Here is a 16,970-nt window from a genome sequence, read left to right as displayed (position 1 = left end):
TCTTGAAACAAGATTTACAAAATGTGTCGTTAGCAAGACGTCTTGATGCTGTGACTTCTAGAATGCTTGGCTAGAAATGTCGTTAGCAACTCGTCCTGACCCCTTTGTTATCTAGCTTCTAAGAAACCCTCGAGATCTTAATGAGAGCATTTACGCATCTTGAACTCTACTGGAGTTCTGGTAAAGGAGATCATGAAGACGATAGTGGTGTTGCTTGTCTGGTATAAGGGAAAGTCCATTACAAAGGCGTTGTAAATTTGATTTGCTTGTACACTTGAATTCTTCTTAGTGATTTATTTCTTGGATTTGGCTTCTACATAGTGGTTTTAAATTTGAGATGTTTTTCAAAGGGTTTTCAATTCATTAACAAAACATGTGTGTTCACTGTGTGATTGTTTATCTTTATATTTGTTGTGGTTTGATAAATTGATATTATTGTTGCATAATTCTTTTAAATTGTGTTAAGAGTCTAAACTTGTTTTTTCTTAGAGGTACTGATGGAGGATACACCATGAGGAGATTTGTGTTTGAGGACTAAATGGAATTGAAGTCAAGGTAGTGGAGATTTGTGATGTTAATGACTTGTTCTCATCAAGTCATGTATGCTCTTTCAGTTTTTCTTTTAGAATGGGTTTTTGATTGTGTTCCACACTACTTATATACTTCGGCTAGTCGACTTTCCCCTTTTGTGAAAGAAGGTATTCAGTCCTTTAAACAAGGGAGAAGAGAGATGAGGGAAGAGAGATGATGCACAGCATAAAGAAAGAAAATTTTATTTTTAGTAAAGTTGTCACACAAGAGAGAATTTGAGAGATTTATTTTTTTCATTTTTGTCTTCTACAGAATAATTTTCTTTTGTGAGAGGGTGTGGCTTTGGGTTTCTAGTAGTTTTCACTTTACTGGTCTTAGTATGCCATCTTTTGATAGTGAAATTTCTTCCTAGTCGTCTCCGCTTGTAAATGTAGCCTTGTTAACGTGAATCACATAAATATTTGTATTATGCGTGATTTATTTCTTTAAGGAAAAATCACACATATCCTTCCTTAAACTACCACCCTATTGGCAACTACTATAACCTACCAATTGCTTTAAATGACATCCTAAATTACCAAAAAAATGTTAGACACATGGGAATAGTTCAACCATCCCTGGATTTTTTTTACTTTTTCTTGTTGATTGAATTCTTTTGTTCTTTTTCATTTTTCTCTTAATTTTTAAAACTTCTAGAATTTTTTTAATAAGGGTATTTTTATCATTATGGGAGGATATTGACATGTTTTTGGTAGTTTATAGTGGACATTGACACAACTGTAAATTGTCAGTTTAAGGAGGCTTTGACAATGAAATAGTAGTTTGAGGTGGGTATGTATACCTTTTTCTTTATCTTTTAATTTTTTCTACTTCCATACCATCGAAAATTAATTTGTCAAAAAAAAAAAAAAAAATTAGCCTTGGAGTAATCATCTGATGTAGACGCATGGGAGTTTATGAGGAAGATTGGAGTAGATGCAAGTGTTGAGAGTGCTCAGGTTACAGTGCCAACCGGGGGCGTTCAAACAAGGTCACAAGCTCATTCGAACGAGTTATTAAAGAAAGGGTCACAAAAGCCCTTGTTCGCTAGCTCGTTCAAACAAGCTTGCAAACAAGATATTACAAGGGAGTCACAAAAATCCTTCATTCGCTAATCCTTTCAAACGAGCTTGCAAATGAAGCATTCCAGGAGAGTCACAAAAGCCTTCGTTCGTTAGCCCGTTTGAATCAGCTTGCAAACGATCACAAAAGCCCTTGTTCGCTAGCTCGTTCAAACAAGATATTACATGGGAGTCACAAAAAGCCCTTGTTCGCTAACCCTTCCGAACGAGCTTTCAAACAAAGCATTCCAGGAGAGTCACAGAAGCCCTCGTTCACTAGCTCGTCCGAATGAGCCTCCAAACGAGGAATAAAAGTTGTATTGTTTTTTAGTTTTATCTCACAAGCGTTCGAATGAGAGTATGTTCTGTTTGAACACCTAGGGCAGTTTTGTTAAACCAACTTATTTACTATTACTAGTAGGGTTCGGAGTTTGAGACCTATAAGTATATGTTTTATAGACCCAAGAATGTAGCTTTATGATAATTATTTTGTTTTTTAATAGAAAAATTGTAGTGACCCAAATAAATAACTAAGCTTAGGTAGCTTAGTTAAATGATTAATTTGGGTTTTGGGTCACTAGGAACAGCTGGAATGGCACTTTGGGTATTTTGGACTTTCTGACCGGATGTACGCTAGGGTTGCTGGACGCACGCTCCTGTCGTTAGTAGAGGACATACGCGGGGAGACCACTGTACGTATGCCTGCAGATAGTACATGGACATATGATGGGGGACCACCGGACATACGCTACTTTTTAGAAAACCTATGGATAATATTTGGACGTACGATACAGCCTTTGAACCGCTAGGTAAATAGTACTAGATGTATGCCCCAATAGTACCGGACGTCTGCTACTTTTTAGGAGAGTTGGTGAGTGTCTCCAACTTTTCTCCTCTATAAATACTCACCCCACCCTCACCTTTTTCTTGTTCCAACTCTCCCCCAGGCTCTTAGAAACCTCTTGTGAGTGTGTTCTTGTGAGATTGTGTGTTATGTGGAGAAAGAGAGGTGTTTTCTTGAAGGTTGCTTCTAGGAGGTAACCCTATGCGCCTAACTTTTCTTTCTAAGTCGTTATGCTCTTTTAATGCTTTCTAGAGTAGCTTAGATGTTGGTTTGAAACTTAGACATATTATACCTTTGATGTTGTTTAGAGTTGGGTTTAGCATTACATTATGTTTTCTATTGCATGGAGACATTGTTTTGAGATAGGTAGTCTTAGGAGACCTTTTGGTAGGCCTTAGAAATTGATGTGGGAGGATAGGAGGACGAATGGACAAAATAAGGTTCTACCTGAAATATTTTGGGCGGACGTACGGCATCGAGCCTGGACGTATGGTCAGAAGAGTTACAGGGAATGCTATTTTGGTCGGCCATCCGATAGCTCCTGTTTTCATGTTCTAGGGTTGTTTTAGTCAGACCTAGGACTAATAGAAGGTTTTCTACAGATTTGGAGGACCCGAACTTGCTGAAGGAGTGATTAGAGGATTTAATCGACCTAGGTGAGTTTTAATTCACATAATGCTTGCTATTATTTTCCATGACTGTACATCTATTTTGTGTACCAAAACATGCATATTTGCAACTCTCACGATTTACACTTGTTGCACATGAACTCTAACATTCTTGAGAAAAAAACGTTGTTTTAAATATGTTAACAAAATGAGACTTGTAAAAAGCATGCATGTAAAATACAGACAAGATAAATTGCATATTATGACATGGTACACCGGTACGCGTGGTATAATGGCTATGGGCTTACTATACATGTTAACTTTATGGTCAAATGTGTGTGTTATATGGGCCTTGGATCTAATAGTTGTTTCGTGGCTGACACAGCCTTAATGGATGCTCACTACAAGACATACATCATTAGCGCTGTGGTCTACCCGATGTTGGACTCGGTCATGCCGCTAGTGTTATGTACGGTAGCATACAATGGCTGGGGCACTGGGATTGTATTGCAGGTCACTCGAGACAACGCCAACCCTACTGAGAAGATGTAATATCTCGGGTAGACTATACTATTGAACTATAACTGTTACTTTATATCATATGCATATATCATATATCTATATCACGTCTATGAGAAATTATCATGATGGAACTGTTGCATACTTTATAAAAACCAGAGTTCATTACAAAAACTAACATGTGCATTATGTGCGTTAACACTCACTAAGTTTTTAGACTTACCCCTTTATTTTATGTTTTTCTCCCTCCATTACGAATAATTGCGCGATTTAGCTAGCTTGGAGGAAGGTGCCTTCGAAGCAGACGTGGGTGATCGCGCATGATTTGATTCGAGTAATTTTTAAGGACTTAGATCTAGTTTGGTTACATTCTATGTAGACTGATGGAGGAACCACCTGAGCAGACATGATCGAGATTGTTATCTCATTAGTTTTGCTTAAACTTAGAATTTGATCTGTTGATCTTTTGTTAAGACAATTATATTATGAGTTGTAACCTTATTTGATGATGGTCTGATGACTGGTACATTTGATGATTATCTTTATATTATGAGGTATTTTATTTACTCTGGTGTATGAATGTGTGGTTGTGTATGTAATGCTCTTTATTCCTATAGTTTAGAAAGTCTTCTGTTAAGTTCTCTCGTCTATGAGAGGTTGAAATCCCTGAGTCTTGTCCCATGAGGGATAGAGCTGAGAGACGAACCATGTGATCAACTACTAGTTAATTGATTTGCCCATCGGGGTCATTACAAAAATGCCAGGAGTACTACATATTTTACTAACATAGACTTACTAAACTGATGTGTAACTCATTCATTAGTACTCATTACGTTTATCTTAATTAATTGTTTTATTTTTCTCTAATGAATGAGCGACATATCAGTTTAGTAAGTATATGTTAGTAAAAGATGTACTACCCTAGTATTTCTCTTTTTAATAAGAAAGCTTAGAGTTTGAGTTTCTTTTTATCTTTTGTCCTCAATTCCTTGATAGACTGTTGGGTTTTAAAAAGAACTCGTTAAATCCTTAATATACTCAAAGATTTTTAAGAAGAATTGATTCTTTTATTTGTTATTGATCTCTGTGACCCACGACGTCACACTACATCATCATCTATTTATAATCACATCCACTCGCCAGTCCTGATATATTTTATTTGACAGGCCAATGTGAAGCTGCAAGTCATGATGATAACCACACATGCCTGTGACGTTTGCTTTACTTTTTTGAACTTGTCTGAGTACTCAATTTCTTTTTCACTTTCTGACTTGTTTGGATATAATTTGTGAAGGCAAGAATAAGTTGCGGCTTTCTCTGTCTTTTCCATTCTCACTTTCTTTTGATATGCGAATCATTGCTGGCTGCTGTTCTTAGCATATTTCCTCAAATCCTTGTTATACTCGTCCGGACAGCGATATATGCTATTAAACAATTCTTTTGCTCACAATTTAGTCGATAAACTCCAGATTTTTTTTATATATATTAGCGTGGACTGTGGAATCCAAAGTGAGAGACAGAGGTCGCCAAGAAAAACTTCACAGTCCAACCTCAAAACACTTGAAACCATGGGCATTGTCCGTAGATTATCAGCGGAAGATGTCATGAAAATAGCGAAAGAAGTGTTAATCCAAAACCATGTTTTTGGTCTCTCCCACCAAGAAACCATTGATGTGGAACTTGCATGTCTTCTTTTAGCTTCTGCAGAGAAGGTTGCCAAGCAAGAACATGATGAAGGAAGCAGATTGCTAAGCCTCTGTGATTTCTTGTCCTCCAAGACAGGAAGCTCAGTTCAAAGAACCGTTCATTATTTTACCAAAGCCCTTCAACAGAGGATTGATAGAGAAGCAGGGGGAAATGCATTAAAGGGCTCGAAGAGTAGTAGTGAAGAAGAAGAGACAATGGCGTACGGGAATCTTACCATCATTGCATGTTATCTTCACCTTCCCTTCAGCCAAATTACTCAGTTTGCAGGAATCCAAGCAATTGTAGAAAGTGTGGCTTCTGTGAAAAGGGTTCACTATATTGACCTTGCAATCAGAACTGGAGCTCAATGCATAGTGCTTATGCAGGCCCTTGCAACTCGCCATGGATGCCCAATCGAGCTTCTCAAAGTAACTGCAATTGGGATATCATCAAAACAGAGGATTGAGGAGACAGGGAAAAGACTCGCCCGTTTTGCTGACACTTTAACATACCCTTTTCATTCCAAATAATTATGGTAAAAGACATCAAAGATCTCAGCAAAGACATGTTCGAGACAATGTCTGATGAAGCTGTTGCTGTCTATTCCCCTGTTCCGCTGAATCATATGATAAGGGAGCCTGGAAGCTTGGAATCTCTGCTCAAAGTGCTTAGAGACCTCAACCCATGTGTCATGGTGATCATAGAAGCTGATGCAGATCACAATTCACCAGATTTCTTTTGCCGTTTCAACGATGCTCTCTTATCCTGCACTGCATATTTCGAATGCCTGGAAGTTTGCACGGATGAGAGTGATCCAAATAGGCTGAGAATGGAAGATACATACCTGAGCAAGCAGATAAGCAACATTGTTGCAATGGAGGGTGAGGAGAGAATTTTCTGGCGCTTGAAGATTGAGGGTTGGAGGACATTTTTTGGAGGATTTGGTATGGTGGAACAAGAGCTTAGCATGTCATCTTTGTATCAGGCAGAGTTGATGGTTAAAAACTTTGCTTGTGGGAGCTCTTGCACACTTGAAAGGAATGGGAATTGCCTTACTATTGGGTGGAAAGGAAGGTCTTTTCTTTCTGTTTCGGCTTGGAGGTTCCACCAAGAACAAGCCTAGAAAATAATCTCTTGTACATGTAATAACTTCTGTAATGTATTAATAAGTATTCCCACTATGTGCTATTTAACATAATTAATATCAACTCAGTACTTCTGAATTCGAATTATAACTCTATAATTCACCACTTTTTAGTTAAATATTTCACTTGTGTTTTGGCTTAGATTAGTGATAATGATATTAAACATGATAATAAATAAGACAATTGTTTGATGAAATTATTCAATACAAGGGTCACTCATCTTTTATTCACCTGAATCTTTATATATTTTTAGAATAAATTTAAATTTGAGAAAAATTCATATATCTCTATTAAATTATCACTCAATTGACAATCTTCCGAACAATAAAATTTTTTTAATGTTGTTTTCAAATGATAGCTCAATCGACTAAAGAATACGTCTTATGAAACGAGCGAATGTTATTAATTCGATTTCTCTCGGTATAGATATTAAAAAAAAAAAAATCAATTTTTTTCCCAAGAGGCGACAGGTTTGTTACAAAAATGACCAGATTATTTTGAAGGTCCAATTATACAATTTTTTTATTTTTTTATTTTAAAAGTTAAAAAATGTTTTATTTGCAACCTATGCTACTTACACGTGCCAGCGGCGAGGGGTTTATGGTGCGTGCATGATTGCCACGTGTACGGTAGGGGGATAAAGTCTGTTGAACTCGTTGACACTGAATCTGAATGAAGGCACCGCCAGAATTAAATCAATCTCGCACACTCTGCGAGTTAAGTTTGGAGGAAGTGGTACGAGAAGAATGGAGGGGAAGACGAGGGAAGAGGTGGAGAAGAGCGGGATGATCGACACGTGGTTGAGGAAGCACCGTCTGATTTACACCGGAGCTACCAGGCACCCTTTAATCCTCAGCATTCGAGATGGGACCGTTGATCTCTCCGCCTACAAAAGATGGCTGGTACTTGATACTCTTAATAACTTCTTTTTTGTTTTTTGTTTTTGTTTTTTTTGCTATTTTGTTTTTTTATTATGTTCTATATTTGATTCTAACAGTTGTAATTCTAACAATTACAAATAGCAAAGCAATTAGAAACAACATTTACACCACTAAAACTAAAACAATTTCACACAGCAAATCAACTACATTTTCCATCTCCCAGAATTCTTGTCGGAAGATTCCAGCTTCTGCATAATTTCCAAATTCTCGGTTTTCTACTTAAATCTTCCTTTGGCCATTATCCTTGTTCTGGTGTTCCAGCTTGTTGGACTTATTTAATTGAAATGAGTAGTAAATAACTAAGACGGGTTTGAACTTCCGTCTTCTTTGATACCTTAACAGGGCTTCGAATTTGACATAAAAAAGATATTTTCGATTGGTGAAAAATATTTTCTTCAAAAATGATTTTTTTGAAAACATTTTGTTTTGCGGCTAGGAAAAATATATTTATTTATTTAACCATATTAAATTTTAAATTATGAAAATGTCCCGACCAATCTCAACTGTTTTCCCATCGGGCCTTGGGAAAGTCTCGGCTGAGTCCCGACGAGTCCTGATTGGGTCCTAGCGGTGGCCCGATTAGGTCTTGTAGAGTCCTGTCCGGGTCTTAGTGCTAGCTGTCTTGACCGGGTCTCAGCGCGGTGTCCCGATCGGGCCCCAACAGTGTCCCCACCGGGTCTCGGTGAAGTCTCGGCAGTGGCTTGGTCAAGTTCCGATGAGTCCCAACTGAGTCCCAGCGGTGTCTTAACCAGGTCTAGCGAGATCCCAACTGGGTCCTGGCTGTGGCTTGACCATGTCCCCGCAAATCCCGATTGTGTTTTCCGATAAGGTCGTGACTGGGTCCCGACAGGTCCCGTTGGGGTCCTAGTTGTAGTCCGACCAGGTCGTAGCGAAGTCCCAACAATATTCAGGTGAAGTCGCGGCAGTGCCCCAGTTGGGTCCTAGCAAGTCCCAAAGTAGTCCTGACTGGGTCCCGACGGTGGCCTGGTGAAGTATTGGTAGGGTGTCAGCTAGGTCCGTCGGTTTGATTATAAGAAGCTCAAACTTGAAAAATAGTTTACGGTTTTCAAAATGGAAACCATTTTATATAATTTATAGAAGTTTTTTCGGTCAAATCAAAAATATTTTTCATCACACCAAATACCGAAAAATACGAAAAATATTTTCTAGAAATAATTTTACATCAAAACAAATGGAATATTTATTTCAAAAGCTTAAGCTTATTATAAATTTAATCATTTAATCAATACTTTACAAGCTAAATTTCAACCACAGCCTTTCAAATCTTTAACTCTCCAATCACCAATTGCTTCCCAGGTTATATATGGATCCCCCCGAATCATGTTTCTGCTCATTACCTCTCTCTATTCTCTCCTACTAAATCCACAAGAAAAAAACAGATGCTCCCTACCTTCTAAACACCCTCTGCAGAACAGGCATAAATCATCTCCTGCACAATCCTATTTTATTAAATTCTCACCTGTTGTCAATCCATCTCTGGCAGCCAGCCATAAAATGATTGCATGCCAAGGAACTGCCAACGGAAACCATATCATCTTCCACCATATAAGAGCACTAGCAGCAGCTTCCCAACCATTTTCCCTCAATTTAGGGAATATAACTATTTTTTGATTCCCTATAAAAAAACACTTCACAATAGATTCCCTTATTTTTTCCTATATAAATTAAATACTATTTCTTTTTATCATTGCAACCAATGACAGAGGAGAGAGAACTGCTGGGACATGTGAAGGAAAGATGAGAGAGAATCACTTTTTTATAATTTAATAATGCATTGGGCATTTGTATTGGGAAACACTGTAAATGCCATTTGATGTTGGTTATATTTAGGGTTTCTGATGTGGGTGTTTTTTTGTGGTTTTTTTGAGATTTTTCTTAAACATAGGGAAGGGAATGGGCTATAGAGAGTCTGCTGCTAATGCTCTAACATTTGGGAGTTTAAATCTAATAGCGTCCCAAGTTTCAGAGCATGTGTGTTGTCCCTTCTTCCAACAGTTCCTGACAAGTTTATCCTTTTCTCCTAGCTTCGCACAAGTAGTTTACTTCGGGTTCTCACCAAATCTTCAGATCTTGCAGGAGGCCAACACCCAACACCACATTTTCTCTCTCAGTACAGAAGACAGTTTTTCCCCACTTTACTCCCTGAATCATAGACAGCTCGATGTCCATATTGATCATAAAGCACTCCATTCGGGTTTTGAGATGCGAGTTTCCTCCTACTCCATGAACAAACCTGCAGAATCTTAACTTGCCAAAAACTCTTGCCCTTCAATAAGTATTTCTTCACCCATGCTATCCACAAAGATCCTGCCCTTGCAAAGATATTCAAAATGTGCCGCATCATTGCAGCAAGATTCCAGTCTTCCACACGCGTCAGCCCAAATCCTCCTCATTTCTTAAGGAACACAAACATGCTTCCAAGATACCTTTGCTCTTGCTCTAACAGTATCATTGCAGCAAGATATCTTGACATATTCTACCATGTACTTCCTATCATTCTTTCAAATTAAATGGAAAGATCATCATGTTATTATTTATCACTTTTATTTAGCATTTATCATTTCAATATATATTATATATCTTATATTATAATAAATATTGATGTAACAAAATTTGAAGCTTCTAATTCAAAAATAGTGATTGAAATTTGAGAAATTTTATATAGTAGAATATCTTTGAAATATGTTCATTATGTGAAATTCTAAAATAAATATATTCTAAACAAAATCATTGTGGATTATGTGAAATTCTATATGTAGAATATCTTAAAAATTCAAAAATCTTGAAGTGCTGCACTGCCAGAGTAGTCATGCACAACCCACCACCTTTGTTAAGCTGACAAATTTTTGACCCATAATATCATATTAACCACTCACTTCCATTGTTTTTATTTGATAACTCTATTATTTTGTGTTCAGGTGTAAACCTTAAAAACTGGAGTCTCTCCATGTGAGACTTGACATAATATGTTTAAGACTATTGCTATTTAGTAGAGACCGATATATGTGACTGTCATACAATTAGAATGTAGCAGTGAAAATCAACTTTTTTTTTTTTTTTTTCAATGGCCGATTTTTGTTAAAGATATATGAGAGCGCAAACAAATCAACCGTGATAGTCAGCAAATAGACTCCTTAAACTCCTCCACAATTCACGATGACTCCGGAAACCTCAGCAGCCCTTTCACGCCCACAACAGAAGCTGATTTCTCCTTCAGCTGACAGCAGCACTCTCTCATTCCTTGATTTACGCTCAATTGCTCTCCATGTTTCCTGCACTGACTCTCAGCCCACAACCATGTCATCTCACGATACCTGGAGTCTCCTCACTTTCTTCATTTGTGTTTAAGTGTAAAAGCTTTCTCTTGTATTTCCTTTTGTTTCTGAACTTCTTGTAATTCACTTTGTACCCAACTCTCTGCACTTTTGGTTATAAATATGAATGAACTACTCTGCTCTTGGTAAGCAACCAAACCAGAGCTTCTCAAAACCTTACAATTTTCACTGCCACATCAAATGCATTACCCATATGTTAAATAGGGTGGCCTTATGCAAAAGCTAATCCCAAAGTGGCAAAGTTCGGATCAATAATGTTCTATTAATAGTTTTTTATATTACCTGGTGGAAGGGTTTCGGGGCAATATGTAAAATCCTGAAAATCTTCTAAATATGTTCGTTAATATATGTTGATCTAAAATTGGGTTTGGATTTATAGCAATGTGTTTAGTTTTGTTGTTCGTTTAATTAATTTGTTTTGATCTTATACTTATGAGTTAGTGCTAGAGGCTGACTTTGATTTTTTCGTGCAGGGACAGGATTACATATTTGTTAGAGCGTTTGTCCCATTTGTAGCAAGTATATTGATTAAAGCTTGGAAGGAATGCAATGATGCTACGGATATGGAAGTCATTTTGAGCGGTATGGCTTCTCTAAATGATGAGATTGCGTGGTTCAAGAGCGAAGCTCCCAAGTGGGGTGTTCAACTGTCTGACATTGTCCCTCAGAAGGCAAATCAAGATTATTGCCGGTATCCATATATATTCGATATTACCATGACTCATGTACTATGCATAATGATTTTTGTGGTGAAATAGCCTCTACACATTGATTTTATTGGTGAGATAAACACCCAGGAGTCTCATGGGCCTTGATATAAATTGTTGGATAGGAGCTTAATCCAAAAGTTTAAGCCAAATAGTTAGGATCCAACAATGATATATTAATCACTTTTGTTTTATTGCTTAATTTGAAATTCTATCACAAATGAAGCTCCAATATGTTTTAATTCCTTGTGATATTAATGAAATCAATGGTTGTTCCCATGTGCCATGTTATTTAGCATCTCCTGCCTCAACCATAGACTTAGTTGACTTAGCCCCAAGTCTTTCCGATTGTGTAAGGCAAAGCTGAAGCTGATCCTCATGGTTAAGGTCCATTATGTTAGATAAAGATGCCATCACTATTTTAGATGACGTTTGTAGCCATTAAGCATTTCTAGTTTAAACAACCAATGGGATGATTCTAGAAGATGCTGATACAAACTGGTTTCTGGATAAAGGATTGATTTACTTTTGCTTAAGTCTAAGTTCAACATCATCAATTTCTGTTTTTCTTGTCATCAGAGACGAGATCCTATTAGACCTTGGAAAACCATTCTGTTGGAGTTTGGTATTTTTTTGATTCTGCTTCTTGATTCATTATATTGGTACAGTTGGAACCATTACATGGTTTGCATGTTCTTACAGATTTCTGGAAAGTTTAATGAGCACAGATGTCGAATATACTGTGGCTATCACGGCGTTTTGGGCCATTGAAGCCGTTTATCAAACAAGCTTTGCACTTTGCCTGGAGGATGGCTCCAAGACCCCAACAGAACTGAGGGAGACTTGCCAAAGATGGGGCAATGATGGTTTCGGTCAGTACTGTAATTCTCTAAAGAAAATTGCTAATCGGCGTTTAGAGAAGGCATCTGATGATGTGCTCTCGGCAGCCGAAGTAGCATTACTACGTGTTTTGGAACTTGAGGTTGAATTTTGGAACATGAGCCGCGGGGATGCCTGATCAACCCTAACTTCAGAGATCTCAAATGATATGAGCTGGTGAGCTTGTTGATCTTGTTTCATTTGGCATGTACTATATCACTATATCTATAATGCAGTGAGTAAGATGAATAGAAGCTATAATGATATTCAAATCCTCTAGCAAGACAGTGATGCATCTCACTCGTAATAAGTATGCCTCATAGGCAGTAGTAATATATACTGGACATATCCATGCTCATGCTGCTTATAAGCTAGTAGCATATTATGCTTCAAATATGGTTTAAAGTGCTTTCTTCAAGCTTCAAAAGTGGTCTTATGTGCTTAGTTTTGTAAGTTTTGTGACATTAACCTGAGATTGTGCAGTATTTTGTGGATACTTTCCAGCCGAGGCAATGACAAGCTGCATCGGATTCACAATAGGCTGCATAGTCCTCGGTGCATTGGTCGAAAGCCCTAGATTTTGTATGATCGAGTGCAAGCACCTCAAACGCTGAACCAAGCTCATCTTTTCAGCTCTCAAAGCCTTGTTCTCCAACTCCTTTGCATACCATCCTTTCTCTCTTTCCAAGCAGAGTCGGTTATTGTTCTCAAGCTCTCTCGACAGCCTGCCCTTTTCGTTCACCAAGTCTTCCACCATCTTCTGCTTCTTCATTCGCGACCGCTTCGCCGACTCTCTATTCGACACCATTCTCTTCCTTTTCTTCTCCTCCATCAACGCATACTTTGCATCGATTTCAGACCCTGAGCTCGCTGCTCGTGTAAACGGCATCTTTTACTCTCCTCCCAACTTTCTACAATGGCCTCCGAGAAGGTTGATCAAGAAAACACGTAGAGCCAATATAGCAAAAGGACTGACACAGAATGGTAGAGAAGGACATGAGGAGTGTAGTTCATATCACAATTGTATCTCTAGGGGTGAATCGCCAAAACCATAGAAAACATGACCAAATTCGAGGAAAATTTATTTCAAGAAAGAAGGATGAATTAGATTTGATGGGTCCAAGAGAGGATGGAAGAACTGAAGGCTGAGGGAATGAGGGTATTTATAACAAGAAGGGAGTTGATGTCTAACTCTTTATCTCTAAATTATTATAGATTATGTGAATTAAAATGAAAAAGTGAATCAAATCTTTGCTGGAAAAGGGTGGGAAATTAGTTTTACAGTTGTGTTGAGTGCTGATTATGAAAGTTTATTAGGAGTATTCTTTCTGAAATATCCTTATATTCTTCTTTTTTAGGAGATTAGATTGGTAATAACAGGTGGTTCTTTGGCTATTTCTTAATATAGTCTAAACTAAATTTTGGATAATATTTGAAGAGGTTTGATACAGCTACAACTTAAACCAAACTTTGGCTCAACTTCTAGACCAAATTTCTCTCTCTAGCTTAAGGCTCTCTCTCTCCTCTATAGACAGATTTTTTAATTTTTTTTAATTTTCTTTTATTATTATTTTTTTTTATAACTTAAGAGAAAAGTTGGGCTAAAGTTGAGTTTAAATTGTGTCTTTATCATTTTTCATATTTGAGTTCATTCTCGTCGTATTAGCTATAGAAAACGTCAATTTATAAAATATTATTGTCTTAATTTAAGTAAAGTAGAACTCAAATCTTCGAGAATAATTGAGAATAATTATGATGCTCCAATTATTATTTTTTTTCTTTTTTAAATTGGGATTTTTACATGGACCAATCAAATTACTTAATTTCAACGGTGGCAAAATATGGGTATGATATAAAACTTGTAATTGCGTGTGATTGAGGGTTGGACACGTAGGATTATATTCCTCCTATTTATATTCTTTTTGGCACTATTAATAAACTTATGGGTTTGGATAAGGAGCAGCCTGGAAGTCAACATTTCTTTTGTACTTGCTAGTATTTTAGAGTGAGTTTATCATTATCCAATTTGTGCGTGCTTTTTGGCCTTTTGTTGCTGCTGTTTTTGGCTAAAGTTTTGATTTTCAAAGGCAAATTGGTTGCACAATGTAATAATACATAGTGCTTTAGATTTAATCATTTGACTTGGTAGTCCTATCGTTATCTAATAGAATATTGTAATTAAAGGTCTAATGCATACACTAATGTCTTCCGGAAGGGGACAAATAAAAAATATATTAAAATAAAAGGCTAAAGCAATGTGCTACCAGGACACAATCTTGGGACCTACCATTCTTTTTGAGGCCAGAGCAATGTAGAGGCAAGCTAGGTTGACGTTTTGGGCGTCCGACAGGCTTTAGACGGGTGAGAGGCCAAGTGATACGGGAGAAGACTCTATCTTTATGCGGATGCTGATAGCAAAAATTAATATTCGCAAATGCGAAAGCGGATAGCGGTTTTATATATATATTTTTAATTTATGTTAGTCGGATTTGTAATTTATGTTTCTTATATTTGTTGGATTTGTAATGTTGTTGAATTTTACTTTTAGGAAATTTTTCTGATTTGTTATGATATAATTATCTTATGTGTTCCATTTTTATTATTATTTTTAAAAATGATTTTTCTTGTCACCAACTATAGATTTACTAGAAGCTAAATATTAAATAATATATGTGATGAAAATTTATTGGCAAAACGATTAGCAAGTGTGATATGAGATTCTGAATAATAATGTTCAACTATAAATAATTTTTTTTTTTTTTTGGTATTTACTAGAACCAATAATTAGTGAATTACAACTTCAACATCTAAAATGCTCATTATCTCAAATGCAGATAGCGGATAATATCTGTATTTATTATCTGCATTAAATGCGCGGATGCGAATAGTTAATCCCATAATGCGGATGCAGATGAGGATATCAAAATCTATTATTTGTATTTTGCGGGTGCGAATATTGTTATTATCTGCATCCGCATTTTCACCCCTATTCTTAAGTATGTGGCAAGACTCTGGGTTGCTTGTAAATGCAATATCAGGAGATGTGGGACAATAAAGACATGGGAGAGAAGTGAGCTTTTATCCTCCTCTGTTTCAGGCTCCATAAATAGAGCATGACAGAGTCACATCTCATGGAAACATGATCCTTTTCAGCCCATCTTGGACTGGAAAATATTCAGTTAATGGTTAGGATCTTTATATAAAGAGATCATGAGGCCACAAATGAGACACCTGTTTATTAACAAACAATATATATATATATAAGAAAATAATAAAAAATTAAAAAAAAATTAAGGGGTGGCCGGCCACCCCAGTTGGGTTTAGGGGTGGCTTTGACCACGGTCTGGGGTGGCTGAAGCCACCCTATGGCCCTTGGGGGGTGGTTAAAAAAAAAAAAAAAAAAAATTGATTTAGCTCTTGGGGGTGGCTGATCGACCTCAAAGGACCATGGGGTGGCTTCGGCCACCCCAAGGGCCTTTGGGGGTGGATCGGCCACCCTCAAGTACCAAATTATTTATTATTATTATTATTTTGATTTGGCCCTTGGGGGTGGCCCCAAGGGCCAAATCAATTTTTTATTTTTTTTATTTGGTCTTTGGGGGTGGCCGGACCATCCCCAAGGGCCATGGGGTGGCCGGCCATCCCTTTGTTTTTTTCAAAAAAAATTTAATTTTTTTTTCTTTATATATATATGTATATATATTATTAATGGGACATGTGTCTCATTCATGGCATCAGGATCTCTCTAGAGAAATCCTAATCATTAACTGAATATTTTCTAGTCTAAAATAGATTGGAGAGAATCCTGTTCCCACACTACAAAAAACAAGGTGTTTTTTGACGTGGCAAACAGTAACACACTTTTTGCCACGTTGGTAATTATTGATGTGCCTACAGTGACACGTCAATAAAGTTAACTTTATTAACGTGGCGCATTTCCGCACGTCAATACATAATGACGTGTCATTCTGACACGTCAATAATTCTTGACGTGTCATTATTTCACACGTCAAAAATTAATTAATTAATAATATTAATTATTTGTACCTATATTAAGTTACAAAATTTAATTAATTGGTACCTATATTAAGTAACAAAATTTAATTGGTATATATATATATAATTGGTATATGGTTATTAATTAATATTAGGTAACAAAATATATATGGCTATTAATTAATAATAAAAATTATGCAATGCTTTCACTATATATGGTTATTATATATATGTGCTTTATATTCTTTAATTTATGGCTATTAATTAATAGTAGGTAACAAAATATATATGGTTATTAATTAAAGTGATATAGTATTAATACATATCACGTTTTCAATATTGTAGGAATATTAATACATATATGCATTATCTTAGTTTTAAGTATATATTATTTTTTTAAAAATAAGTGATCATATAATTTTTCTCTCTTATTATTTTCTTGATGTGTCAAATGTAACACGTTAATAATTATTGATGTACCATTATTTCACACGTCAAAAATTAATTAATTAATAATATTAATTATTTGTTTTAAAAAAATATTAGATAACAAAATTTAATTGGTACCTATATTAGGTAAGAAAATTTAATTGGTATATGTATAATTGGTATATGGTTATTAATTAATATTAGGTAACAAAATATATATGGCTATTAA

At 36.3% G+C, this 16,970-nt stretch overlaps 4 protein-coding genes across 8 annotated transcripts in view; 3 read left to right on the top strand and 1 right to left on the bottom strand.

The window, feature by feature from the left end:
* Positions 1 to 5,170: 5,170 nt before the first annotated feature.
* On the top strand, positions 5,171 to 5,818 carry LOC132189532 (protein SCARECROW-like). The gene has a single exon (XM_059604308.1). It carries the CDS (start codon positions 5,171 to 5,173, stop codon positions 5,816 to 5,818), a length of 648 nt encoding a protein of 215 aa, XP_059460291.1.
* A 2-nt stretch (positions 5,819 to 5,820) lies between these two features.
* On the top strand, positions 5,821 to 6,411 carry LOC132189440 (DELLA protein 1-like). Its single transcript, XM_059604215.1, has one exon. It carries the CDS (start codon positions 5,821 to 5,823, stop codon positions 6,409 to 6,411), a length of 591 nt encoding a protein of 196 aa, XP_059460198.1.
* A 681-nt stretch (positions 6,412 to 7,092) lies between these two features.
* The window catches only part of LOC132175725 (probable bifunctional TENA-E protein), a 26,958-nt gene continuing 17,080 nt past the window's right edge, over positions 7,093 to 16,970 (top strand). The window contains exons 1-4 of one of the 5 annotated variants that reach the window (XM_059587761.1): positions 7,093 to 7,335; positions 11,204 to 11,421; positions 12,140 to 12,493; positions 14,584 to 14,838. In XM_059587761.1, the coding sequence (XP_059443744.1) occupies positions 7,180 to 7,335; positions 11,204 to 11,421; positions 12,140 to 12,455 (690 nt within the window). In that variant the 5' untranslated portion in view covers positions 7,093 to 7,179 and the 3' untranslated portion in view covers positions 12,456 to 12,493; positions 14,584 to 14,838. The other 4 variants (XM_059587785.1, XM_059587769.1, XM_059587777.1 and 1 more) reach the window with 4 other exon arrangements.
* Positions 12,750 to 13,858, bottom strand: LOC132189354 (bZIP transcription factor 53-like). Its single transcript, XM_059604105.1, has one exon. It carries the CDS (start codon positions 13,203 to 13,205, stop codon positions 12,750 to 12,752), a length of 456 nt encoding a protein of 151 aa, XP_059460088.1. The 5' UTR covers positions 13,206 to 13,858.

The sequence above is a fragment of the Corylus avellana genome, chromosome ca1, assembly GCF_901000735.1.
Source record: "Corylus avellana chromosome ca1, CavTom2PMs-1.0".
Taxonomy (NCBI): Eukaryota; Viridiplantae; Streptophyta; class Magnoliopsida; order Fagales; family Betulaceae; genus Corylus; species Corylus avellana.
This window is presented reverse-complemented; position numbering and strand designations above follow the sequence as displayed.

Excerpts from the sequence above, each read along its gene's own strand:
- LOC132189532 (XM_059604308.1), top strand. The coding sequence starts at position 5,171 with ATGGGCATTGTCCGTAGATTATCAGCGGAAGATGTCATGAAAATAGCG.
- LOC132189354 (XM_059604105.1), bottom strand. The coding sequence starts at position 13,205 with ATGCCGTTTACACGAGCAGCGAGCTCAGGGTCTGAAATCGATGCAAAG.
- LOC132189440 (XM_059604215.1), top strand. The coding sequence starts at position 5,821 with ATGGTAAAAGACATCAAAGATCTCAGCAAAGACATGTTCGAGACAATG.